This window comes from Triticum aestivum, chromosome 2D (genome assembly GCF_018294505.1).
Source record: "Triticum aestivum cultivar Chinese Spring chromosome 2D, IWGSC CS RefSeq v2.1, whole genome shotgun sequence".
NCBI lineage: Eukaryota > Viridiplantae > Streptophyta > Magnoliopsida > Poales > Poaceae > Triticum > Triticum aestivum.
Window position 1 is genome coordinate 544,707,965 of NC_057799.1, and position 27,190 is coordinate 544,735,154.

The window sequence follows — 27,190 nt, forward strand, 5'->3', positions numbered from 1 at the left end:
AAAAAACAATATAGCGGCGACACAATTTTGCAGAGAGGCCCCTGGTTTGACCCTCTGCCGTCCCCACCCCGCACCCACGACGCCGGCGATGGCGGCGACGGTGCGGTTCGGGCTCCTGGTGGCGATGTTCCAGGCCATGACGCGGGACCGCACGTCCGCGAAGAAGCGGGGCCGCCTCCGCACGTTCCTCGACCGCGCCTACGGGGCCAGCGGCAGGGACGACTACTTCAGCGCGCTCCGCCTCATCCTCCCGTCCCTCGACCGCGAGCGCGGCTCCTACGGCCTCAAGGAGGCCGCCCTCGCCGCCGCGCTCGTCGAAGCGCTCGGCATCGCCAAGGACTCCCCCGACGCCGTCCGGCTCACCAACTGGCGCCGCGGCGGCGGCGGCCGCAACGCGGGCAACTTCTCCCTCGTCGCCGCCGAGGTACAGCCGGGACCATTTTTTTTTCACCATTCAGCATTGTCTTTCTTGGTAATCACCGCGTCGCCTCGCTGTTGATGGATTGCTGTATGGGGTTCGATGGATTGTGCCAACTGATTGAATTGGGTAGGGTTTAGCCGTTGGGGATTAGAGGTTGACTTGGGGGTTTGACCTTTCAGCTGTGTGCTTGACATGATGTTTATTCATATGCTTAGCAAGGTACGACTGGATATCGTCAGTGTGTTCTTTGTCATTCGGGTGCACAACTTGTAACGAAAAATGGTCTGATTGCTTTAAAAGTAGAAGGCTGGAAGCCTCATTGGTAGTTGTATGGTGTCATTGGTTTGATACTATAAATGTATAAAGAAACGCCGATTCAGTTTGAAATGCGGCTGTATTGATTTATCAAGACGCTGCTTGTTCTAGCAGCTTATCTTGCCTTTTATTTTTCAGGCCGCTTTTGACATAATATCCTTTTTTCTACTCAGGTGCTGCAGCGGAGGCAAGGAATGACTTCTGGTGGGTTGACAATAAAGGAGGTTAATGACGCACTCGATCGTCTATCTGCAAGTGACACTAGGTAGCTTATGAATCTATTTATTTTGCATTCGTGTATGACTGAAAGTCAGAAATCAGAAGTTCTTCCTAATTTTGTATAGGTCTGAGAAGGCTTCGGTTCTTTCAAGTCTGATCAAGAAAACCAATGCCCTTGAAATGAAGTGGCTTCTAATGATTATTATTAAAGGTGAACTTGTTCTACAACTATTGTTTCTTTATGCTTAATAATTTGATACGCATTCCAACAGTACTTTTGAATTTCTTTTGATGTTTTCTGTACCATCATAGACTTGAAATTGGGGATCAGTGAGAAGAGCATATTCCATGAATTTCATCCTGACGCTGAGGACTTGTTCAATGTTACTTGTGACTTAAAACGGGTCTGTGAAAAGCTTAATGATCGAAGTCAAAGGCATAAACGTCAGGTGATTATACTGTTGCTTGTACTTTGTTTCTGAAACATACTATTCGTGGTTCAACGGTCAAAGTCTTGAAAATGTAGTATTATTTCATAGCTCTTACCTTTTGCTCTTTTGTCTATGCATGGAGCCATCTTTTCGATGGATAGGTCATTGAATATCTTTCAGGCACACACAATTTTCTCATTACTTCTGTTACTCCTATGTTGTATGATCAGGATATAGAAGTCGGAAAGGCTGTGAGGCCTCAGCTAGCTATGAGAGTCGGTAACGCTTCATCTGCATGGAAGAAGGTATTTCCTTGTTTTTTCTAGCTCCTAGTGTGACACTGCATGTTGTAACTATTGCCAAGGAAATACCCTCTCTGTATTTCTCTTTGGCATCACCTGAATCTGCTTCATCAAACTGCCACCTCCCTGTCTCCAGCTTCATGGCAAACCAGTGGTTGCTGAGTGCAAATTTGATGGCGACCGTATCCAAATTCACAAGAATGGGGAAGAGATTCATTTCTTCTCACGGTAAATTAAATTGTTCCATATTTACTTGCACATTCTTCTGAAACCTATATATTTGTTGAGCTGTTGTTCTCATATTATAGAGCGCCTCATCTTGGCCCACTAATGTTTTCTGTATGTCAGGACCTTTCTTGATCATTCTGAATATACATCTGGGATGTCCAAATTTATTAAGGAAAATATCCTGGTTGACAGGTATTGTTTATTATTACTAAGCAGTAGTATCCTCTTTTTTTGGGGTACTGTAGCATTAATAAGAATTGATGCCAGACTTTGCATGAAAGAAGTCAATCTCAGGGCTTAGTCTTATCATAATAATCAAATGGACGAAATCTTTCCAGTGATTATTGGAACATGTAGTCAGTTTGTTGGTCTTATTTGGCTAGTTAGCTAGATAGACAAACCCGAATGTGCTGAGTTATTATGGGATCTTCTTGCCCCTTATATTATTTCCTTGACAATATAAGATCTCTGTGGGAATGATATCAATGTTTTGTGTAGATTATTTCACAATACAACTTGGTCACTCATTCTTAACTCTGATATGAATTCAACTGAATCCTCAGGTGTATTTTGGATGGGGAGATGCTTGTTTGGGACACTGCGCTTAATCGGTTTGCTGAATTTGGCTCAAACCAGGAAATAGGTTTTTAAACTTTCATTGGAATTAGTAATATTTTGCATGTTCTGTTGAATATTTTACAGTGAACTCAAACTATTTTATTCACAGCAAAGGCTGCTAGTGAGGGGCTGGAGACAAATCGACAGGTTTTATCATTAACTTGTTCACTATAGGTTCATTTTAGATTCACCCTGGTATGGCAGTCCCTATCTAACTGAATTTACTTTTTCCCCTTGCAGTTGTGCTGTATCCTTCACTTTTAACTGCTTCTTGCATCTTGCTTTCTGTATTGATATCTAACTGGCAAATTGGTAATGAAACACCTTTTGGGTTTCAGTGTCCTGAAAACACTAGGACATTTGTTTCTCGTTTGGGTAGATCTATATGCATTTAACACATGACCTGAAAATTATTTTCCTTTGGTTCGCAAATACTTAATTATGAGGAACATTATTTCACCCTTCAGTTTTTCATATCACTTTTTCTTTTCATGCTGGCCATGTTTTGCTTGACGCTAGGAATGTACAGATATTGCTTTTGACATTCTTTATTCTGGAGACACTAGTGTTATCCACCAAAGTTTGTCGGAGCGGCACGAAATTCTGCGGAAGGTTGTCAAACCTTTAAAGGGTCGTCTTGAGATTTTGGTCCCAACAGGTGGTCTAAACACCCATCGCCCCCCAGGTAGCTCCTGAAAGTTATATGCCGTCTCAACTTGACATCTGATTCAAATAAATTAATCTAGATGGCATCTTCAAAAAATTTGCCACAGGGGTGTTAACAGAACTGTCTTTTTTGCTTTGACATGTATTTTTTTTATCTTTACAAATTTATTTTCTGCAGTGCGTAACGAGCTTGATTTTTTTGCTATATCTTTTTTTTCCTTTCAGTAATATGTAACAGTAGTTATGCTTGCAAATTGTAGATGAACCATGCTGGTCCATTTTTGCTCCCAATATTGAAGACATTGAGAAATTCTTCAAGGAGACTGTCGAAAACAGGTTTGTTTCCACTTCCTAAACACAAAACAACGCAGCAATCTGTTTGTAACACTAATAACTAAATGTGGTCTCATGATTTTTCAATCCATTGTTTGTGATTAGGGATGAGGGAATTGTACTAAAGGACCTTGATTCCAAATGGGAACCTGGTGATCGAACTGGAAAGTGGCTTAAACTAAAGCCTGATTATATACATGCTGGTGCTGATCTGGATGTTATTATTATAGGTCAGCATCATCATGCTTACTTGAAGTATTAACAGTAAACTTTTCCACCTGTTGATTGAGCACAGTGATTGAGTGTATGTCCATTCCTTTATTTTGTAGGTGGATATTATGGATCAGGGCGTCGAGGAGGAGAGGTGTGTACATGTGCTTGTTTTGAATTTCACATACTTCTTTCACTGTTCTGGTTTCAACATTAACACTAGCTGAGGTGCAAAGTTTTGAATGTGTACTCTCTTGATTCTTACATAACAACTCATGACTTTACCAATTGCAATTTTCTTGTAATGCTAAGACCATACTTAAATTATCTTTGTTCTTCCAAGTGGATGCTATGAAGGAATTCTGATCATTCGAAACCGATTTATAGGTTGCACAGTTTTTAGTTGGTCTTGCAGTGTCTTCAGATGATAATAGTCACCCCAAAAGGTAAGCAAACCTTTTCTCCTACAGTAGTTTTGTACCTTTATATCTAACAATGTGGGGGAAAGTAGGTGGATATATGGTTAAGAGAGGGAATTCGGTTCTCCTAATACTATATTGACGTTCTTAATAGCTAAGTTCTGGTCTCAAAAGGAAAAAAATAAGCAAGTAAAGAAATTATAGCATTTTGATCATTCAGTTTTTCATGTTGTAATAGTTCTCAGTGTGTTTCTTACGAGCTTTTGATACGGTCAGATTGTCAAAGTTTTTGTTTCCTACCTTTATGTATTTTGCTATCCTTGCAAGATTTCTTTCATTTTGTCGAGTCGGTACTGGTCTCTCCGATGAAGAACTTGCCACTCTAGTCGCGAAGCTGAAGCCCCACTTTAGGTATATTGTCTTTGTTTCTGCTGTTGCATTATTATTAGTTTAGTATGCTACATGTTTGAATTTATTTGTTAAGGCACCCCATTTCCGTCTCATGAATGGCTATTTTTTTAATCAGCAAAAGTGGGACCCCCAAAAAAACACCCAGATTTTATGAAGTAACAAACAATTCGAAGGAGCGGCCAGATGTTTGGATAGAAAGCCCTGATAAGTAAGCTTTCTTTAATCGTTTGGGTTCTTGGCTTCTTACTAGCCAGCCTCAGCTGTAGTAAGCATCTGATCTGCTAAATCACGAATTGCAGGTCAGTCATACTATCTATAACAAGTGATATTCGAACAATCAAATCCGAGGTAATTCATTTTAAAGAATCTACTTGTTGTATTGCAGTCTTTAAAAGAGTTATGCTCAAGAAATATCTCTTCTTGTCCAATTTAGCCAATCACTGATTTGCTCTCCAATTGGTTTTTGACAATTGCTTCCAATATATTGAAGGTTTTTGCTGCCCCATACTGCTTGAGGTTCCCCCGCATTCAACGAGTGAGATATGATAAGCCATGGCACGAGTGCCTTGATGTGCAATGTAATTCTCTTTTTCGCTTTTAATAGTTTTTGTTGTATCAATACCATCATTTCAATTTGAATATCTCACAGTAAGGCACATTGCTTCTGATGCCATGCATATTGATTATATATCTGAAAGACGAACTCTGGAATATTGATCATTGCAGCATTTGTGGAGATCGTGCACTCAAGTAATGGGTCAATGCACAAGGCAGAAGATGATAAGAGTCTGAAAAACGACAACTTAAAGAACCCAAAAATAAACAAAAGGGGGGAGAAGAAGAATGTATCAATCATCCCTTCACATCTTATGAAGACTGACATATCAGGCTTAAAGGGCGAAACCCTGATATTTGCAAACACGATGTTCTGTATCCTTTTTTTTGGCATATATGCCACTACCTACACATTTGTGTAGAAGGTCGAGCAACTATATCTGCATTTTTTGAAAGCACACCATATATTCGGAATGGTACATTCCTTATCATACTTAGATTTTGTCAACACCCCTCCGTCATATAACCTCGACTATTTCCATAAACTGGTTGTGGAGAATGGAGGATCTTTCTCGATGAATCTTAATGACTCTGTTACTCACTGCATAGCAGCAGAGAAGAAAGGTATTCCACTTTTGTGCAGGGCTACTTTTCCTTATCCTGGGTGCTGAGTACATACAGTTTGAGGCTATTTGCTGCACTCTCAGGTATCAAATATCAGGCGGCCATACGCCACGGAAGGATCATTCATTATTCCTGGATCTTGGACTGTTGCAAGCAAAAAATACTTCTTCGTTTGCAACCCAAGTTCGTCCTTTGCTTATATCACATATTCCTCTCTAATCTTTTTACCCAACATATTCTAATGCATTTCGCTGTGCAGGTATATCCTCTTTCTTGCAGATTTTGCCAGGCACAAATTTCCTGAAGAGATCGACTCATATGCTGATTTTTACTACTGGGACATCGATGTTTCTGACCTGAAGCAGGTACAAAGCTTTTTTTTTTGTATGCGGCAAATGCTTTATCTCATTCAACACATGTTGCAATTTTCCAAAATCAAGATGTGTTACGGGGGTCTGAATTAATCATGCTACAAGCTATAGTATGGCTGATGTCATTGTTTATAGAAGAATGACATAGACAGCAGGCTATAGAAGCTGTTGGCATTGTTTATAGAAGAACGACAACCTAGACACCAGGCACCAATACCATGAGAGTTGAACCCCAGTGGGTGGGTTCAGCGGCAGAGCCACGTTGGGCTACCAGGGTGCACATGCATCAGGGCCCAACATCTTTTTCCTATCTCATGGGCTCTACACCAATTTGGTGTATCCTCCTTAGCCCATGAGCTGTGCACCCTGGCCTTGTTTGACCTAGAATCTAGATCAGCCCCTGGGTGGGTTGATGTTCATGTGGCCCCACAAACTGAGTGGTGCTCAGTTCTCTCAGTCAGTTATATAGTAGAAGGTGCACATAGCCACATACTACAGTACACCCTGTAGCTAGCTGGAAGCTACATGGAAACCCCTCAACATGAGCCTTGGGATCAGATGAATCTGGAATAGGCTAGCTTTAGGGATATCTGTAGGCCAGTTATATGTACATTTTTTGAATAGCGCCTCAAAGATAGAGAAATCTCCATTGGATATCTCTTAGTTAGAGAAATCATGTTGCAATATCCCTTTCAGACACATAAATCTTCGACATATTTCACCAATTTAAATCTTCCTAATAATGTCCATCCAAAAACTCACCCAACGACCACTGTTGAAATTTGATTGACAGCACCCAAAGATAATTTTGCATTGTTACTTCGCAATAGAACCATGTATTGTTTGCATCCCCTGGCATTGCAATTTGTTGCTAAAGTTGTTTTAACACATAAAATTCTTAGCTTGTGCTAAGAAGGTTACTCTGACTAGCAAGTGGCAGCGAAGGTGTTGCAGGCTGACTTGAAATATTGTTGCCCTTTGCCCTTTTATAAGGGCTAGTTTATGATTATAGTTTCAGTTCTCTCATTGACTTCTTGTTCAGATTTTCATCAACATGGACAAAGTTACTGTCGATCCAAGCATGGTACATCGGTACAAAAAGAAGTATTATGCTGATGAAAGATTCTGCTTCTTCCAGGGCTGCTGCATTTACTTGTATCATGCACCTTTAGTGTAAGTCTCATTTACTGCCAAATATCATCTTCCATATAATGTCACTAATTATTTGTTTCTCCTTTTTTTTGTTCTCTTCCTAAAGGAATGAGGACTACAACGTAATATCTGATCTTGCACTAAAGAGGGTGAAGCACGACCTTACAATGCATGGTGGTCAGTATTGCAGTAGCCTTGCTCCTGCCACCCATTTGGTTATAGTTTCAGTTCTTCAGGTGTACAATTTTGACATATTGTACAAGAGGTGATGATTTAATTTTTTTTCGTGTATTATGTGAGTGATAGGGAATAGGAACAGTAATGAGTATATTGTTTATGCAGCTTCTCTCCAGCTGAGAGGCGTTACCTACATGACAAAAGATTGCATGTTGTCAGTAACAAGTGGTTAGAAGATTCAGTGGAGAAACAAATGAAATTGCCTGAAACCGCCTACAACCTTAAACCGGATACATTAGAAGAAATACAAATCGAAAGGAGGTATATGTTGAATGTTCACATTTGAAGGTTCAATGTATCCACCATTTCATCATCTATGAAAACAACTATTTACCTTTTGATTGTTATCGTGATGTTTTATTTCAGTGAGGAAAAGGCCCAGCCCTCTAATGACAAGACTGCTAAAAATGAGGATGTTGAAATATCTCATGTTAAACATGCAAGGAAAAGGGGCAGGGCGGCTGGCAATAGTTCGAGAACTGTACGGGCTGCTCCTAGGCCAGTCCGAACAACAAGGGCTAGAAGAGGAAATAAGCAGGCAAAAATAGATGATGGTGAACCTGAAGAAAACGGTCCTGGTGAAACAGGTCAAGATGATGAAAAGTCGAACACAGATCACATCTCCAGGATGGAAGAAGATAACAGTGACAAGGACCAACGACCACCTCGAGCTGCTCCTAGACCAGTTCGAAGAACAAGTGCTAGAAGAGGAACCCGGCAAGCAAAAACAGACTATCGTGAATCTGACGAAAGCGGCCCTGGTGAAACAGGTGAAGATCAAAAGCTGGGCACAGATTCCGTCGTAAAGATGGAAGAAGATAGCCTGGATGAAGACCAAGGACCGCCAGCAGGTGCCCAGTTCATCACACTGGATGAGCGAGAGCCAAAAGTCGTTAAATTGAGTGCAGCAGAGGATACGACAACCAGTCCAAAGTTCGAAAGCAAAGGAACTTCTGAAAGAACAGACGCTGGTGAAGGAACGAGCATGGCAGGTGAGAAGATAGAACAGATGGTTGATCCTCTGCACGCGATGCTCCTCGACATGATACCGTCACTTAGGGAAGACGCGAGCAGCGATCCCCCAGCCAAAGTTGAGCATGATCCATCGCGTGTGAGAAGTTCCACGTCGGATAACAGGGTTCCGGTGCCTGAGACAGGAGGCTCTGCATCCAATCCTGTGGCTCCGGCACCGCGTGCAGGAAGTTCGTCATACAGTGCGGGGGTTCCAGCCCCAGATCCAAATCCCGTGGCTCCGAAGAAGAAAAAGGTGAGCTACAAAGATCTGGCCGACGAGTTTCTGAAAGATTGGTGAGACCGTGAGAGTGCTTCGCCTCTTTGGTCTCGGGGTAGCATGTACGGCGCACGTCTTTTTCACCGTTGCCACCGTCCTGTAAATATGACAGGTGCTTGTAACTATCAACCTTTTCCGTACCATGGCCCTAGTGGCCTAGTTATCTTGTGGAGTTAAAACTGAATTGTGCCGAAAAAATTGATGCCGGACCAAAAACTGTGACGGCTTTCAGAGCTCGTTAGTGTTAGGATTTAATTATTACAGATAATCCTTGTTGTAAATAACAGCATGCACGGGATCCTCTCGAGGCAACCGCCGCCTCGTTCGTGCGGGAGCCTCTCCAGGCAACCGTCGCATCCGCTCCTCGCATCCCCTCGAACAGGCGCATCTTCTCATAAGCGCCGGTTCCCCTTGTATAAATGTGTGATCATCAATGGAATAAGACACTTCGATCAAATCGTTCTTTTACACGTTATCAGCACTTGCCTCTGCCCAAGAGCACGCATAGGCAAATCACGCCGGCGACAGTCGCCGGAAAAGAGAACCAGAAGGGAAGAAAGGAAAAGGTGAGAGGATGCCTCGTGGTCTCCTGTCCTTCTTCCTGCACCTTGTTCGTAGCGGCGGTAGACGCCGACAGGGCCGTCGCCGTCGCCATGGTGTTGGCGGACTTCGCCGCCAATACCGCCACGCCCGTGATCTACGCCGGTTCGGAGGCCGCCGGAACGGTTTCCGTCGCCGTGGACCACGTCTTGGACATGGCGCTCGGGGTCGCGATGGTGCTGGGCCTTCTAATGCTCCGCCCGAACCGGCCATGCCGGCGGCGGCGCCGCTCCCGGCCTGGATTCTTGGCGGACCGACCGCTCCAAACCTGTACGCGGACGAGGTACTGGAGCCCGCGGACGACGCAGTGGACGTCGACGTTGAGCCGGAACTTGCGGCTCCTCCACCACCGCGTCCGTGCCCGGTGCATGGTTGGGGGCCATGGATGGTCCTGCAGCCACCCCCGCCACAAGATTACGAGGTCCAGGAGGAGGCCGAACCTGCGCCGCCCGCGGAGCCCGCGCAGCCGGACTCCCCGCGTCTTCGGTCTCCGACGCCGGCGCACGAGGCGGCCGGCGCTGGGGCTTCTTCGTCGAGCGCTAGCCTCGGGCTGCGCCTCCCCGCGCGGGCTGCTGCGCTCGGGGACGTCTTCGACAACTGGGCGAGCAGCTCCACTGGCCCATCGGCGCCCCGCCGCTGGCACATAGTGCCGCGGGCCGAGCTGCAACGCAGCCGCGCGGTGGTTCTCGGACTGGCCAACGGCCACTCCAACGGCGTCGCCAACGGCCACACCAACGGCGTCGCACCTGGGACGCAGCTTCCTGGTGGATCTTCTTCAGAGGAGGAAGATGCTGTGGTAGTGGTGCTGACGGCCACCGCTCGAGTTGGATTGGGGACATTTGTCGATGGGAACGAAGTATCCCGTCGCCGGACAGGGATCTGGTGACATGCACCTTTGCATGTCACCGTGTGACTTACGACCCAAATTCAAATTTAAACATTGCGAAAAAATCTGAAAAAAATCATGCATAGTCACAGCACATATTAAGATAAACCCTAAAAAATTCAGATCAAAATTCAAAACATACATCAAGAAGCAAAAAAGAGAAATCTGTCGTGAATAGTTGCGAATGGTTCTTCGTATACTATTCACATCTGAGTTTCTCTTTTCTGCTTCTTGATGTATGTTTTGAATTTTGATCTGAATTTTTTAGGGATTATCTTAATATGTGCCCGTGAACATGCATGATTTTTTTCAGATTTTTTTGCAATGTTAAATTTGAATTTGGGCCGCAAGTCACACGGGTCACATCCCTGTCCCCCGTCGCCTCCCCTTATCCACTCGTGCGTGTGTATGGCTGTTGGACAGCCAGCACACTAGCCACTAATCCATGCTGTACGAGCAGCAGAGAAAAAAAAAACGAAAAGAAAGAAGGTGGCTTTGCCACGGTAGTAGGCTGTTCTGTTTTGGCCTATTGCCATTTTTTCGTTTTCTTTTCTGATTAGCTTCTAGCTTTTTCAGTTTTTGTACATAAGTGTTTGTTAGTATTTTCTAACATAGTACTATGTAATGTCTGCTTATGAATGTCAACATGTTTTTATGGATGTAATTTTTAATTGCTACATGTTGATTGTGCTTGAAAATCATATGACTACTTTCAATTTTTGCACATATCTCATGGATTGCACTTGTGGCAATACATATGTTTGTTCACAACTGTGAGGTCTACACCATCTGGTGATTACCTTCAAAGTGTTTTAAGTAACACAAGGTTGTACAAAGTACCATAAGAATAAGGTATACGCTACTTAGTAGTGATTACCTTAAAGCAAAAATGAAAGCACACATATTATGGCATGAAAATTGCCATACGAGTGTCTATGCCACTTCGTGGTGACTACCTCTATGTGTTCTACAAAACAAAGATCTACGCCATTTTATGGTGATTATCTTTTGTAGAAAGTCATATTTTGGGTCGTTTAGGCTTTTCCTAGACCTTTATATTTGATTCAAGTATTTTATTTTACACACAATTAATTTACATGAGTGTAAATTAATGTGCATGATATTTTCATGCAGGATATGGCTGACATATCCAAGAAGGAATTTGCTGAGCTTGCCATTGATGGCAGAAACTATTTGACCTGGGCCATGGATGTCAAGATCAACTTGGCGGCCAGGAATTTGATCAGCACTATAACCACACCTACTCAAGGTGCTCCTGCTATCGCAGAGACGGCAAAATATGCTTCTTTGCACTTCATTCGACACCACCTTGATCCTGCTCTGAAAGAAGAGTACATGATGGAGGAAAGTCCTCTATCACTGTGGAACTCCTTAAAGGAGCGTTATGACCAACAAAGGTCGGTGATGTTGCCTGAAGCACAAAGAGAATGGGCACTTATCCGTTTCCAGGATTTTAAGTCCGTTGCAGCATACAATTCTGCCGTGCATCAAATCAACTCAAAGTTGAGATTCTGCAACAGTGCAGTTTCCGATGCGGATCTCATTGAAAAGACACTCTCTACTTTCCATCCTAATATGAGGATTCTTGCTGAACAACATCGTCAGCAGAAATACAAGAAGCATTCTGAGTTGATATATGCACTTCTTCAGGCAGAAAAACACAGTGAAATTCTCGATAAGAATAATATGTCCCGTCCAACGGGAACACTGCCGCTGCCTGAAGCACATTTCAATTCTCAGAATACTCAGAAGTCCCGTGGTCCCAAAAGGAACCATAGGAAGTTTAAAGAAAAGTGGAGATGCAATGAGAATCAGAATAGCAATGGAGTACAAAAGGGCAAGAATCATTTTAAGAAAAATGATAAGGGTAGCAGCTCTCAAGCTTGCTACAGATGTGGTTGTACTACTCATCATGCAAGGAAGTGTACAACTTCTAAGCATTTGGTGACGCTATATCAGCAATCAATTGGCAAGAGCAAGAAGGCTCAAGGGAACTAGTACGAAGCTCACTTCACTGGTCCAATGATTGAAAGTTCTCAAGGCGTTCATCAGAACGAAGTTCATGACAACATGGAGAACCAAGATCAGGCTCAGCAGAAAGGACCACCACTTACTGTTGAAGATATGGTGGATTTCACTTCTACTAATGACATATATGGAGATATGCTTTGATCTTCCAATAATGTCATAAGTATTGCGATATGTCCTTAGTTATATTGTGTGTTGTAAAATAATTATGTCCTCGCACATATGGTATTGTAATAATTATGTCCTTAAACATAATGTATTATAATATGTAGCAGACATACATAGTGTGTAATGTATGTGTTATTTCTATATGAGATTGAATAAATAATGAATTTTATTCTTTTACTCTATAGAAAACTTTGAGAAACAATCCAATGGAGGAGGAAATTTGTTTAGTGGACAGTGGTGCCTCTAACACAATTCTACGGGAAGTTAAATACTTCCGAAGTCTCAAAAAGAGTAAGGGAAGTGTTATGACAATTGGTGGTCATGACACGGTAATTGTTGGTTCTAGTCAAGCCACATTTACACTCCCAAATGGTACAAAACTTGAAATCCAGGAGGCTTTATTGTATCCGGATTCAACTCGTACCCTGTTGAGTTTTAAGGATATCCGCATGAATGGCTACCACATTGAAACTCATGAAGAAAATGCGGTTGAAAGCGTGCTCATAACTCAGCAGAAGGGATCCGACAAGAAAACCCTTGAGAGACTGCCTGCTCTATCTTCTGGACTGTATTACACATACATCAAGCCAGAGCAACATTTGTCATACAAAATAATTTTTCAGAATCTTGACAAGTTCAAGATATGGCATGATCGCCTGGGTCATCCTGGTGTGGGGATGATGATAAAAATTATTGATGGTTCAACTAGACACAACATAACGGTTGCTAATTTCCCCAAATCCTCGGATTTTGTATGCACTGCATGTGCAACTGGGAAATTAATCACAAGACCTTCATATCTGAAGATCAAGAATGAACCACTTAATTTTCTTGAACGCATTCAAGCAGATATATGTGGTCCAATTCAACCGTTATCGGGACCATTTAGATATTTTATGGTGCTTATTGATGCATCAACAAGATGGTCCAATGTGTGTTTATTATCAACAAGGAACCATGCTTTTGCAAAGCTGATCGCTCAAATCATTAAACTGAGGGCAAATCATCCTAAACACAGGATAAAATCCATCAGAATGGATAATGCTGCTGAATTTAGTTCCCGAGCATTCAACGATTACTGCCTAGCTTTGGGCATAACTGTGGAGCATTCTGTACCATATGTACACACACAAAATGGTCTTGCGGAATCACTTATCAAGAGGATCAAGTTGATAGCAAGACCACTCCTACAGAACTGTAATATTCCAACATCTTGTTGGGGACATGCGGTATTGCATGCCGCGGAGTTGATACAAATTCGACCAACTGCATATCATACGGCCTCCCCGTTGCAGTTAGTACGTGGAAATCAACCAAGTATTTCTCATCTTCGAAGATTCGGTTGCACTGTGTACGTACCGATATCACCACCTCAGCGTACATCGATGGGTCCACATAGAAAAATGGGGATCTATGTGGGGTACAATTCTCCGTCGATTATAAAGTACCTGGAACCTCTAACAGGGGATCTATTTACAGCCCGGTACGCTTATTGTATCTTCGATGAGGACAATTTTCCGGCATTAGGGGGAGAAAAGAACCACAAAGAATGCCAGGAAATAGATTGGAATGTCAAATGCATTCAGTCCTTAGATCCACGTACGAATGAATCTGAGCTGGAAGTTCAGAAGATTATTAATTTGCAAAATATTGCAAATAATCTGCCAGATGCATTTACTAATTATAAAGGTGTCACTAAATCCCATGTTCCTGCTATGAATGTTCCAGAGAGAGTTGAGATATCTCATAAGACCACTCAACCGCCCAAGAGGGGGAGAAAACTGGACAAAAAGGACAATGCTTCTCAGAAGCGCCCGCGGGAAATGAGGATCCCTCAAATAGTAAATGCAGGTCAACCGCGAGTTGATATTCAACCTAGTGTTGAAAGACACCTGAAGGATGTTATGCATCCAGAATCCAGCACAACTGTGCACACAAATATTGGTGCTGGGACATCGGTACACCTTGACTCGATTGTTGTGGGAAATCACGATGAGTCAGAAGGTATTAATGAGATTTCCATCAACTATGTTGAATCAGGAGAATCATTCAACAGAAAGACTACAATTGTCGACATATTTTTCGCCTCAAAGATTGCAGATGACATGGCATTGGATCATGAACCTAAGTCCATGGCAGAGTGTATGAAACGCTCAGACTGGTCCAACTGGAAGGTTGCAATAGAGGACGAATTGCGCTCGCTTGCCAAGAGAGGGGTATTTACTGCAGTAATACCTACTCCTCCTAATGTTTTCCCCGTGGGGGCAAAATGGGTTTTTGTTCGTAAAAGGAACGAAAACAATGAGGTGGTGAGATATAAAGCGAGGCTTGTAGCACAAGGGTTTACACAGAGACCCGGCATCGATTATGATGAAACATATTCTCCTGTGATGAGTGGAATCACGTACCGATACTTGATATCACTGGCAGTGCAAATGAATTTGTATATCCAATTGATGGATGTGGTTACTGCATACTTATATGGGTCACTTAAGACGGATATCTATATGAAAGTTCCCGAGGGACTGAAGATTTCGGATCCAAAAGCTAATCCCAACATGTATTGCGTAAAGCTACTAAAGTCGTTATACGGCTTGAGACAGTCGGGCAGAATGTGGTATAATCGACTAAGCGAGTTCCTTCTGAAGAAGGGTTACTCAAACAACAATGATTGCCCATGTGTGTTTATCAAGAAATCCACTGATGGATTTTGTATAATTTCCGTGTATGTTGATGACTTGAACATCATTGGGACTACACGAGAAATACATGAGGCATGTAATCATTTGAAGATGGAATTCGAGATGAAAGATTTGGGTAAAACCAAATTTTGTCTTGGTTTGCAACTTGAACATTTTTCTTCAGGAATACTTGTTCATTAGTCTGCTTATATCCAAAAGATATTGGAAAAGTTCAATATGGATAAAGCATACCCATCAAAAACACCTATGGTCGTCAGATCTCTTGAAAGAGATAAAGACCCATTTAGGCCTAAGGGTGATGATGAAGAGGTATTAGGACCTGAGTTTCCTTACCTCAGTGCTATTGGAGCACTAATGTATCTAGCAAACTGTACCAGGCCTGACATAGCATTTGCAGTTAATTTACTGGCTAGATACAGTGCATCACCAACGAAAAGGCATTAGGTTGGTGTGAAGAATATTTTCAGATATCTTCAGGGCACCAAAGATCTTGGTTTATTCTATCAGAAAAATCAAGAGAGAACCATGGTGGGGTATTGCGATGCTGGATACTTGTCAGATCCCCATGACGCCAGATCGCAGACTGGTTTTGTCTTCTTACATGGAGGTACGGCCTTCTCTTGGAAGTCAACAAAGCAAACCTTAGTGGCAACGTCCACCAATCATTCTGAGATAATTGCTTTGTTCGAAGCAACACGAGAATGTGTATGGCTTCGCAGAATGATGAACTTTGTCCAAAGTTCAAGTGGGATTGGTTCGTTAAAATCACCCACCATTATCTATGAAGATAATGCTGCTTGTATTGCACAAATGCAAACGGGTTATATTAAGAGCAATATTACGAAGCATATTTCTCCTAAATTATTTTATCCCCATGATCAGCAAGAAAAGGGGGAGATAAGTATTTTGCAAATGAAGTCATGCGACAATCTCGCTGATCTGTTTACTAAGTCCTTACCAAGTTCTCTGTTTCATAAATATGTAACTGGAATTGGTATGCGACGACTTCGAGACTTGCAAAATTCAGGGGGAGAAATCTCCTAAGATATAACCTGTTAAGATCATTAATATTTCACTCTTTTCCATTATGAGTTTTTCCAAATGGTTTCTCATGTAAGGTTTTTAATGAGGCAATATCGATGCAAGCATGGACGATATATGTTGTTTTCTCCTTATTTTCCCACTGGGTTTTTGTAACGCCCGGATAATTATGCTATAGTAACCCCTGGGGTTAAGCTAGTTATTTTTGCTTATTTCATATAGATCAGTGCATGTTCATCTTTGCTTCTATCTCATTTCAAATTCCGGTCAAATTCATTTACAAATACTAAGTGAAATCCAAAAGTTCACAAACATGAACACAAAAATGTTGATCTTGTGACAAATATTCACTTCTTAATATTGGTGGTGAACCAAATTTTTTATAAAGTGTCTTAGTGCCCTAAAATAAAAGGAAAAAGAGGCGGCAAAATAAAAAGAGAAAAAGGCTATAGCAAGAAATAAGAAAAGGAGAAAACCCCCCGGGGCCTTGACGGCCCACCCGAGCCGGCCCACCGGCCCACTCCCCCACCCTACCGGTCGTCTCCCTGTTTGGCCGACCGTGCCGCTACAGGGAAATGGTCGCCACCGAGCCAGCTCGCCGTCACCAGCGAGGGGATGAGGAACCCCCTCGCCCCCTCGATTCCCTCTCTCGTTCTCATCCACTCTGCCTCCCCCTCTCTCCCTAGTCGCTCTCTCTCCCTCTCCACAGATCCACCCGCGCCGTCGTCGCCATGGCCGAGCTCGCCCGCGCGCCCTCCGGCCTCCCCGCGGCCTAGCTGCGTGTCCGTACACATCTCCGTTGTCGACTACGTCGACCGCGCGGACCTCTTCGACCATGAAGCCCCTCTGCCTCGCCGGATCGCCTTCTTCCTCCGCTTCGGTCGCCGCCGTCTTCTTCAACATCGACGCCACTGCAGCTCCTAAACCCACCACCGGGCCTCCGTGTGCCCCCGTGGTGAGCTCCTCGTCATTTCCCCTCCATTTGCGCCGCGTATCCGTGCCCGTTGCCGCGTCGCAATGAGAGCCGAAGCTCTCCGTCGTCGCTCGCGTCACCGCCGTAGCAAGAGCACTTGCCCGCCACAACCGAGCGCCGCAACGAGCTCCTGGGCTCCCCGGGAGGCCAACGAGCTCCTCTGCGCGGCTTTCTGTGCACTACAGTTTCGCCCGCATGCACACCGCTGCGTCCGCCTCTGTTGTCGTCCATGTGCTCGCCTGGCGCCCTCCCACTCACCCCGCTCATCGCGACCGTGTTGCCCGCTCGCCAGCCCTGCCGTGCGCTCCGGCTTGCCCCGCCTCCTTCTACTGCTGCCGCCGCTTGCTCTCCCTGCTGTGGCTGCCAAGGGCCGCCGGCGCCCGCGCATTGATACGTCTCCAACGTATCTATAATTTTTGATTCCTCCATGCTATATTATATTCTGTTTTGGACATTATTGGGCTTTATTATTCACTTGTATATTATTTTTGGGACTAACCTATTAACTGGAGGCCCAGCCCAGAATTGCTGTTTTTTGCCTATTTCAGAGTTTCGCAGAAAAAGAATATCAAACGGAGTCCAAACAGAACGAAACCTTCGGGAACGTGATTTTTGGAACGAACATGATCCAGGAGACTTGGATCCTACGTCAAGAAATCAAGCAGGAAGCCACGAGGTAGGGGGCGCGCCTACCCCCTGGGCGCGCCCTCCACCCTCGTGGGCCCCATGTTGCTCCACCGACGTACTCCTTCCTCCTATATATACCTACGTACCCCCAAACGATCAGATACGGAGCCAAAAACCTAATTCCACCGCTGCAACCTTCTGTACCCACGAGATCCCATCTTCGGGCCTGTTCCGGAGCTCCATCGGAAGGGGCATCGATCACGGAGGGCTTCTACATCAACACCATAGCCTCTCCGATGAAGTGTGAGTAGTTTACCTCAGATCTTCGGGTCCATAGTTATTAGCTAGATGGCTTCTTCTCTCTTTTTGGATCTCAATACAATGTTCTCCCCCTCTCTCGTGGAGATCTATTCGATGTAATCTTCTTTTGCGGTGTGTTTGTTGAGACCGATGAATTGTGGGTTTATGATCAAGTTTATCTATGAACAATATTAGAATCTTCTGAATTCTTTTATGTATGATTGGTTATCTTTGCAAGTCTCTTCGAATTATCAGTTTGGTTTGGCCTACTAGATTGATCTTTCTTGCAATGGGAGAAGTGCTTAGCTTTGGGTTCAATCTTGCGGTGTCCTTTCCCAGTGACAGTAGGGGCAGCAAGGCACATATTGTATTGTTGCCATCGAGGATAACAAGATGGGGTTTTTATCATATTGCATGAATTTATCCCTCTACATCATGTCATCTTGCTTAGGGCGTTACTCTGTTCTTATGAACTTAATACTCTAGATGCATGTTGGATAGCGGTCGATGTGTGGAGTAATAGTAGTAGATGCAGGCAGGAGTCGGTCTACTTGTCTCGGACGTGATGCCTATATACATGATCATACCTAGATATTCTCATAACTATGCTCAATTCTGTCAATTGCTCAACAGTAATTTGTTCACCCACCGTAAAATACTTATGCTCTTAAGAGAAGCCACTAGTGAAACCTATGGCCCCTGGGTCTATCTTCATCATATTAATCTTCCAACACTTCGTTATTTCCGTTGCTTTTTACTTTTCTTTTCTTTTACTTTGCATCTTTATCATAAAAATACCAAAAATATTATCCTATCATATCTATCAGATCTCACTCTCGTAAGTGACAGTGTAGGGATTGACAACCCCTTATCGCGTTGGTTGCGAGGATTTATTTGTTTTGTGTAGGTGCGAGGGACTCGCGCGTAGCCTCCTACTGGATTGATACCTTGGTTCTCAAAAACCGAGGGAAATACTTACGCTACTTTGCTGCATCACCCTTTCCTCTTCAAGGGAAAACCAACGCAGTGCTCAAGAGGTAGCAAGAAGGATTTCTGGCGCCGTTGCCGGGGAGGTCTACGCAAAAGTCAACATACCAAGTACCCATCACAAACCCTTATCTCCCGCATTACATTATTTGCCATTTGCCTCTCGTTTTCCTCTCCCCCACTTTACCCTTGCCGTTTTATTCGCCCTCTCTTTTTTTTCGCCTTTTTCTTCGCTTACTTTTTGTTTGCTCGTGTGTTGGATTGCTTGTTTGTCACGATGGCTCAAGATAATACCAAATTATGTGACTTTACCAATACCAACAATAATGATTTCCTTAGCACTCCGATTGCTCCTCTTACCGATACCGAATCTTGTGAAATCAATGCTGCTTTGTTGAATCTTGTCATGAAAGATCAATTCGCCGGCCTTCCTAGTGAAGATGCCGCTACTCATCTAAATAGCTTCGTTGATTTGTGTGATATGCAAAAGAAGAAAGATGTGGACAATGATATTGTTAAGTTGAAGCTATTTCCTTTTTCGCTTAGAGATCGTGCTAAAGCTTGGTTTTCGTCTTTGCCTAAAAATAGTATTGATTCTTGGAATAAGTGCAAAGATGCTTTTATCTCTAAGTATTTTCCTCCCGCTAAGATTATCTCTCTTAGAAACGATATTATGAATTTCAAGCAACTTGATCATGAACATGTTGCACAAGCTTGGGAGAGGATGAAATTAATGATACGCAATTGCCCTACACATGGTTTGAATTTGTGGATGATTATACAAATTTTTTATGCCGGATTGAATTTTGCTTCTAGAAATCTTTTAGATTCGGCCGCGGGAGGCACTTTTATGGAAATCACTTTAGGAGAAGCTACTAAACTCCTAGATAATATTATGGTTAATTATTCTCAATGGCACACTGAAAGATCTACTAATAAAAAAGTGCATGCGATAGAAGAAATTAATGTTTTGAGTGGAAAGATGGATGAACTTATGAAATTATTTGCTACTAAGAGTATTTCTTCTGATCCTAATGATATGCCTTTGTCTACTTTGATTGAGAATAATAATGAATCTATGGATGTGAATTTTGTTGGTAGGAATAATTTTGGTAACAATGCGTATAGAGGAAACTTTAATCCTAGGCCTTACCCTAGCAATTCCTATAATAATTATGGTAATTCCTACAACAATTCTTATGGAAATTTTAATAAGATGCCCTCTGAATTTGAGACTAGTGTTAAAGATTTTATGAATTCGCAAAAGAATTTCAATGCTTTGCTTGAAGAAAAATTGCTTAAAGTTGATGAATTGGCTAGGAACGTTGATAGAATTTCTCTTGATGTTGATTCTTTGAAACTTAGATCTATTCCTCCTAAGCATGATATCAATGAGTCTCTCAAAGCCATGAGAATTTCCATTGATGAGTGCAAAGAAAGAACCGCTAGGATGCGTGCTAAGAAAGATTGCTTTATGAAAGCGTGTTCTTCAAATTTCTATGAAAATAAAGATGAAGATCTAAAAGTTATTGATGTGTCCCCTATTAAATCTTTGTTTTGCAATATGAATCTTGATAATGATGGGACTGAATATGATCCACCTTTACCTAGAAGGTGTTCCAAAAATTCGGAGTTTTTAGATCTTGATGCTAAAATTGATAAAAGTGGGATTGAAGAAATCAAAACATTAGATATTAATGAACCCACTATTTTGGATTTCAAGGAATTTAATTATGATAATTGCTCTTTGATAGATTTTATTTCCTTGTTGCAATCCGTGCTAAATTCTCCTCATGCTTATAGTCAAAATAAAGCTTTTACCAAACATATCGTTGATGCTTTGATGCAATCTTATGAAGAAAAACTTGAGTTGAAAGTTTCTATCCCTAGAAAACTTTATGATGAGTGGGAACTTACTATTAAAATTAAGATTAAAGATCATGAATGCTATGCTTTGTGTGATTTGGGTGCTAGTGTTTCCACGATTCCAAAAACTTTATGTGATTTGCTAGGTTTCCGTGATTTTGATGATTGCTCTTTAAACTTGCACCTTGCGGATTCCACTATTACGAAACCTATGGGAAGAATTAATGATGTTCTTATTGTTGCAAATAGGAACTATGTGCCCGTAGATTTTATCATTCTTGATATAGATTGCAATCCTTCATGTCCTATTATTCTTGGTAGACCTTTCCTTAGAACGATTGGTGCAATTATTGATATGAAGGAAGGGAATATTAGATTCCAATTTCCATTAAAGAAAGGCATGGAACACTTCCCTAGGAAGAAAATAAAATTACCATATGAATCTATCATGAGAGCCACTTATGGATTGCCTACCAAAGATGGCAATACCTAGATCTATCCTTGCTTTTATGCCTAGCTAGGGGCGTTAAACGATAGCGCTTGTTGGGAGGCAACCCAATTTTATTTTTAGTTTTTTTGCTTTTTGCTTCTGTTTAGCAATAAATATTTGATCTAGCCTCTGGTTAGATGTGTTTTTATGTTTTAATTAGTGTTTGTGCCAAGTTAAACCTATAGGATCTTCTTGGATGATAGTTATTTGATCTTGCAGAAATTTCCAGAAACTTTCTGTTCACAAAAATAATTGTTAAAAATCACCAGAACGTGATAAAATATTGATTCCAATTTCTGCTGATCAATAAAAAAATTCCTAGGTCTTCCTATTTTGGCTGAATTTTTGGAGTTCCAGAAGTTTGCGTTAGTTACAGATTACTACAGACTGTTCTGTTTTTGACAGATTCTGTTTTTCGTGTGTTGTTTGCTTATTTTGATGAATCTATGGCTAGTAAAAGAGTTTATAAACCATAGAGAAGTTGGAATACAGTAGGTTTAACACCAATATAAATAAAGAATGAGTTCATTACAGTACCTTGAAGTGGTCTTTTGTTTTCTTTCGCTAACGGAGCTCACGAGATTTTCTGCTGAGTTTTGTGTTGTGAAGTTTTCAAGTTTTGGGTAAAAGATTTGATGGATTATGGAACAAGGAGTGGCAAAAGCCTAAGCTTGGGGATGCCCATGGCACCCCCAAGATAATCTAAGGACACCATAACGCCAAAGCTTGGGGATGCCCCGGAAGGCATCCCCTCTGTCGTCTACTTCCATCGGTAACTTTACTTGGAGCTATATTTTTATTCACCACATGATATGTGTTTTGCTTGGAGAGTCTTGTATGATTTGAGTATTTGTTTGTTAGTTTACCACAATCATCCTTGCTGTACACACCTTTTGAGAGAGTCACACATGATTCAGAAATTATTAGAATACTCTATGTGCTTCACTTATATCTTTTGAGCTATATAGTTTTGCTCTAGTGCTTCACTTATATCTTTTAGAGCACGGTGGTGGATTTGTTTTATAGAAACTATTGATCTCTCATGCTTCACTTATATTATTTTGAGAGTCTTTAAATAGCATGGCAATTTGCTTTAATTAATATCATGAGAAATTTGATGCTTGATAATTGTTTTGAGATATAAAGGTGGTAATATCATAGTTGTGCTAGTTGAGTAATTGTGGAATTGAAAAATACATGTGTTAGAGTTTGTGATTCCCGTAGCATGCACGTATGGTGAACCATTATGTAACGAAGTTGGAGCATGAAGTATTTGTTGATTGTCTTCCTTTGTGTGGCGGTCGGGATCGCGCGATGGTTAACTCCTACCAACCCTTCCCCTAGGAGTATGCGTAGTAGTACTTTGCTTCGAGGGCTAATAAATTTTTGCAATAAGTATATGAGTTCTTTATGACTAATGTGAATCCATGGATTATACGTACACTTACCTTTCCGCAATTTTTCTAGCCTCTTCGGTACCGCGCATTGCCCTTTCTCACCTTGAGAGTTGGTGCAAACTTCGCCGGTGCATCCAAACCCCGTGATATGATACACTCTATCACACATAAACCTCCTTATATCTTCCTCAAAACAGCCACCATACCTACCTATCATGGCATTTCCATAGCCATTCCGAGATATATTGCCATGCAACTCTCCACCGTTTCATTTATCATGACATGCTCCATCATTGTCATATTGCTTTGCATGATCATGTAGTTGACATTGTATTTGTGGCAAAGCCACCGTTCATAATTCTTTCATACATGTCGCTCTTGATTCATTGCATATCCCGGTACACCGCCAGAGGCATTCATATAGAGTCATATTTTGTTCTAAGTATTGAGTTGTAATTCATGAGTTGTAAGTAAATAAAAGTGTGATGATCATCATTATTAGAGCATTGTCCCAAGTGAGGAAAGGATGATGGAGACTATGATTCCCCCACAAGTCGGGATGAGACTCCAGACTAAATAAAAAAAGAGGTCATAAAAAAAGAGAAAAGGCCCAAATAAAAAAAATGAGAGAAAAAGAGAGAAGGGACAATGTTACTATCCTTTTACCACACTTGTGCTTCAAAGTAGCACCGTGATCTTCATAATAGAGAGTCTCTCATTTTGTCGCTTTCATATACTAGTGGGAAATTTCATTATAGAACTTGGCTTGTATATTCCAATGATGAGCTTCCTCAAATGCCCGAGGTCTTCGTGAGCAAGCAAGTTGGATGCACACCCACTTAGTTTCTTTTTGAGCTTTCATACACTTATAGCTCTAGTGCATCCGTTGCATGGCAATCCCTACTCCTCGCATTAACATCAATTAATGGGCATCTCCATAGCCCGTTGATGTGAGACTTTCTCCTTTTTTGTCTTCCCACATAACTCCTACCATTATACCTTATTCCACCATAGTGCTATATCCATGGCTTGCGCTCATGTATTGCGTAAGAGTTGAAAAGGCTGAAGCGCGTTAAAAGTATGAACCAATTGCTTGGCTAAAACCGGGGTCGTACATGATATGAATATTTTGTGTGGGGAAGATGAAGCATAGCCAGACTATATGATTTTGTAGGGATAACTTGCTTTGGCTATGTTATTTTGATAAGACATAATTGCTTAGTTAGTATGCTTGAAGTATTATTGTTTTTATGTCAACATTAAACGTTTATCTTGAATCATATCAAATCATAACATTCATGCCACAATAAGAAGAATTACATTGAAATTATGCTAAGTAGCACTCCGCATCAAAAATTCTGTTTTTATCATTTACCTACTCGAGGACGAGCAGGAATTAACCTTGGGGATGCTTGATACGTCTCCAACGTATCTATAATTTTTGATTGCTCCATGCTATATTATCTTTTGTTTTGGACATTATTGGGCTTTATTATTCACTTTTATATTATTTTTGGGACTAACCTATTAACCGGAGGCCCAGCCCAGAATTGCTGTTTTTTGCCTATTTCAGAGCTTCGCAGAAAAAGAATATCAAACGGAGTCCAAACGGAATGAAACCTTCGGGAACATGATTTTTGGAACGAACATGATCCAGGAGACTTGGACCCTACGTCAAGAAATCAAGCAGGAAGCCACGAGGTAGGGGGCGCGCCTACCCCCCTAGGCGCGCCCTCCACCCTCGTGGGCCCCATGTTGCTCCACCGACGTACTCCTTCCTCCTATATATACCTTAGTACCCCCAAATGATCAGATACGGAGCCAAAAACCTAATTCCACCGCCGCAACCTTCTGTACCCACGAGATCCCATCTTGGGGCCTGTTCCGGAGCTCCGCCGGAAGGGGCATCGATCATGGAGGGCTTCTACATCAACACCATAGCCTCTTCGATGAAGTGTGAGTAGTTTACCTCAGACCTTCGGGTCCATAGTTATTAGCTAGATGGCTTCTTCTCTCTTTTTGGATCTCAATACAATGTTCTCCCCCTCTCTCGTGGAGATCTATTCGATGTAATCTTCTTTTGTGGTGTGTTTGTTGAGACCGATGAATTGTGCGTTTATGATCAAGTTTATCTATGAACAATATTAGAATCTTCTGAATTCTTTTATGTATGATTGGTTATCTTTGCAAGTCTCTTCGAATTATCAGTTTGGTTTGGCCTACTAGATTGATCTTTCTTGCAATGGGAGAAGTGCTTAGCTTTGGGTTCAATCTTGCGGTGTCCTTTCCCAGTGACAGTAGGGGCAGCAAGGCACGTATTGTATTGTTGCCATCGAGGATAACAAGATGGGGTTTTTATCATATTGCATGAATTTATCCCTCTACATCATGTCATCTTGCTTAAGGCGTCACTCTGTTCTTATGAACTTAATACTCTAGATGCATGCTGGATAGCGGTCGATGTGTGGAGTAATAGTAGTAGATGCAGGCAGGAGTCGGTCTACTTGTCTCGGACGTGATGCCTATATACATGATCATACCTAGATATTCTCATAACTATGCTCAATTCTGTCAATTGCTCAACAGTAATTTGTTCACCCACCGTAAAATACTTATGCTCTTGAGAGAAGCCACTAGTGAAACCTATGGCCCCCGGGTCTATCTTCATCATATTAATCTTCCAACACTTAGTTATTTCCGTTGCTTTTTTACTTTACTTTTCTTTTACATTGCATCTTTATAATAAAAATACCAAAAATATTATCCTATCATATCTATCAGATCTCACTCTCGTAAGTGACCGTGTAGGGATTGACAACCCCTTATCGCGTTGGTTGCGAGGATTTATTTGTTTTGTGTAGGTGCGAGGGACTCGCGCGTAGCCTCCTACTAGATTCATACCTTTGTTCTAAAAAACTGAGGGAAATACTTACGCTACTTTGCTGCATCACCCTTTCCTCTTCAAGGGAAAACCAACGCAGTGCTCAAGAGGTAGCACGCATGCCCCGCGCCAGCCGCGCCCGCACCCCGCGTGTGGCCACCCATGGCCGCGCCCCTCGTGCCGCTTTCCGCCTTCCCCTGCACCGCCCAGGCCGCGCCTCCCCTCCGCGCCTGACGGAGCCCCTCTCCCGCCACTGCCGTTGCCTCGGCTCGCCGCCGCCGGGCGCCGCTCCGGCCGGCCTCGCCGTGACCGTGCCCGGGTATGCCTCGCCCGTTAGCCCGTGCCCTCAACCGGCCTGAGCCACTGACGAACGGGACCCACACCCCTATAAAAAACGGAAATTAGAAATAAAAATAAAAGATTTTAAAAATATATATAACTATTAATTAATTAATTTGGCTTAATTAACTTAACATCAATTAACCTGCTAATTAGCTAATTAAAATTGTTAATTAGTAAATCAGAGAATGACAGGGGGTCCCACCCCCTGTTGACCAGTCAAACGTTGACTGGTCAACTGGGACCCCCTGGACCCACTGTCAGCCCCTTAGTGTATTTTTGTATGCACTATGCTGGATGCACTTAGCTTTTTATCCATTTATTTGCGAATTAAATAAAATCTAGGAAAATGCAGAAATTGTTTAAATCTTAGGAAAATCATATAAATTAATCCGTAGCTCGGATGAAAATACTTTGTACATGAAAGTTGCTCAGAACGATGAGACGAATCCAAATACGCGGTCTGTTTGTCCGCCACACATCACTAGCATAGCGAACATCGAACCTTTCCTCTCTGGTTCGTTTGTCCGAAAATGCCAAACTTTGGGAAAGTATTCCCGGATGTTATCCCCTTCGCCGGTAACGTGTAGCACCACGTTAGAACACGTCTAGCTCTGCTTGTTGTCCTGTTATGCATTGCTTGCTATGTATTTACTGTTTCTCCCCCCTCTTCACTTCGGTAGACCCCGTGACGGCTGCCGATGCCGCCACGATCGACTATGTCACCGACGACCCTCCTTCTCGTCTGAGCAACCAGGCAAGCCCCCCCTTTGATCATCCCGATATCGCCCATTTCCTTTCTCTCATGCTTGCATTAGATTTTGCTACTATAATTGTTTGCTCCTATTCTGATGCATAGCCTGCTTATTGTTACCTACCTGCTTATCCTAAACTGCTTAGTATAGGTTGGTTAGTGATCCATCAGTGACCCCCACCTTGTCCTTGTTGCCCCTGCTTCATCATTGAAGACCCGATCAACTGGATCGAAGACCAGGCCCCGGCACCGCACATCACTTTCCCCTTAGTTGCTCGACACTACTGGGTTACTATCGAGTGCCGAGGGTGAGACCTCTACAGCACT

The 27,190-nt window shown here is 42.5% G+C and overlaps 1 protein-coding gene and 1 pseudogene across 1 annotated transcript; one reads left to right on the forward strand and one right to left on the reverse strand.

Moving 5' to 3' along the window:
• LOC123054378 (putative DNA ligase 4) lies at positions 1–9,260 on the forward strand. The gene is made up of 27 exons (XM_044478144.1): positions 1–424; positions 910–1,001; positions 1,081–1,166; positions 1,268–1,404; positions 1,617–1,691; positions 1,825–1,916; positions 2,037–2,108; positions 2,480–2,559; positions 2,644–2,681; positions 2,775–2,781; positions 3,064–3,219; positions 3,461–3,536; positions 3,639–3,763; positions 3,863–3,897; positions 4,131–4,189; positions 4,490–4,573; positions 4,689–4,781; positions 4,873–4,921; positions 5,064–5,151; positions 5,300–5,503; positions 5,627–5,752; positions 5,836–5,935; positions 6,012–6,117; positions 7,166–7,296; positions 7,382–7,540; positions 7,618–7,773; positions 7,879–9,260. Exons 1-27 carry the CDS (start codon positions 89–91, stop codon positions 8,822–8,824), a joined length of 3,708 nt encoding a protein of 1,235 aa, XP_044334079.1. The 5' UTR covers positions 1–88; the 3' UTR covers positions 8,825–9,260.
• On the reverse strand, positions 8,991–9,815 carry LOC123054379 (uncharacterized; annotated as a pseudogene).
• Positions 9,816–27,190: the final 17,375 nt, after the last annotated feature.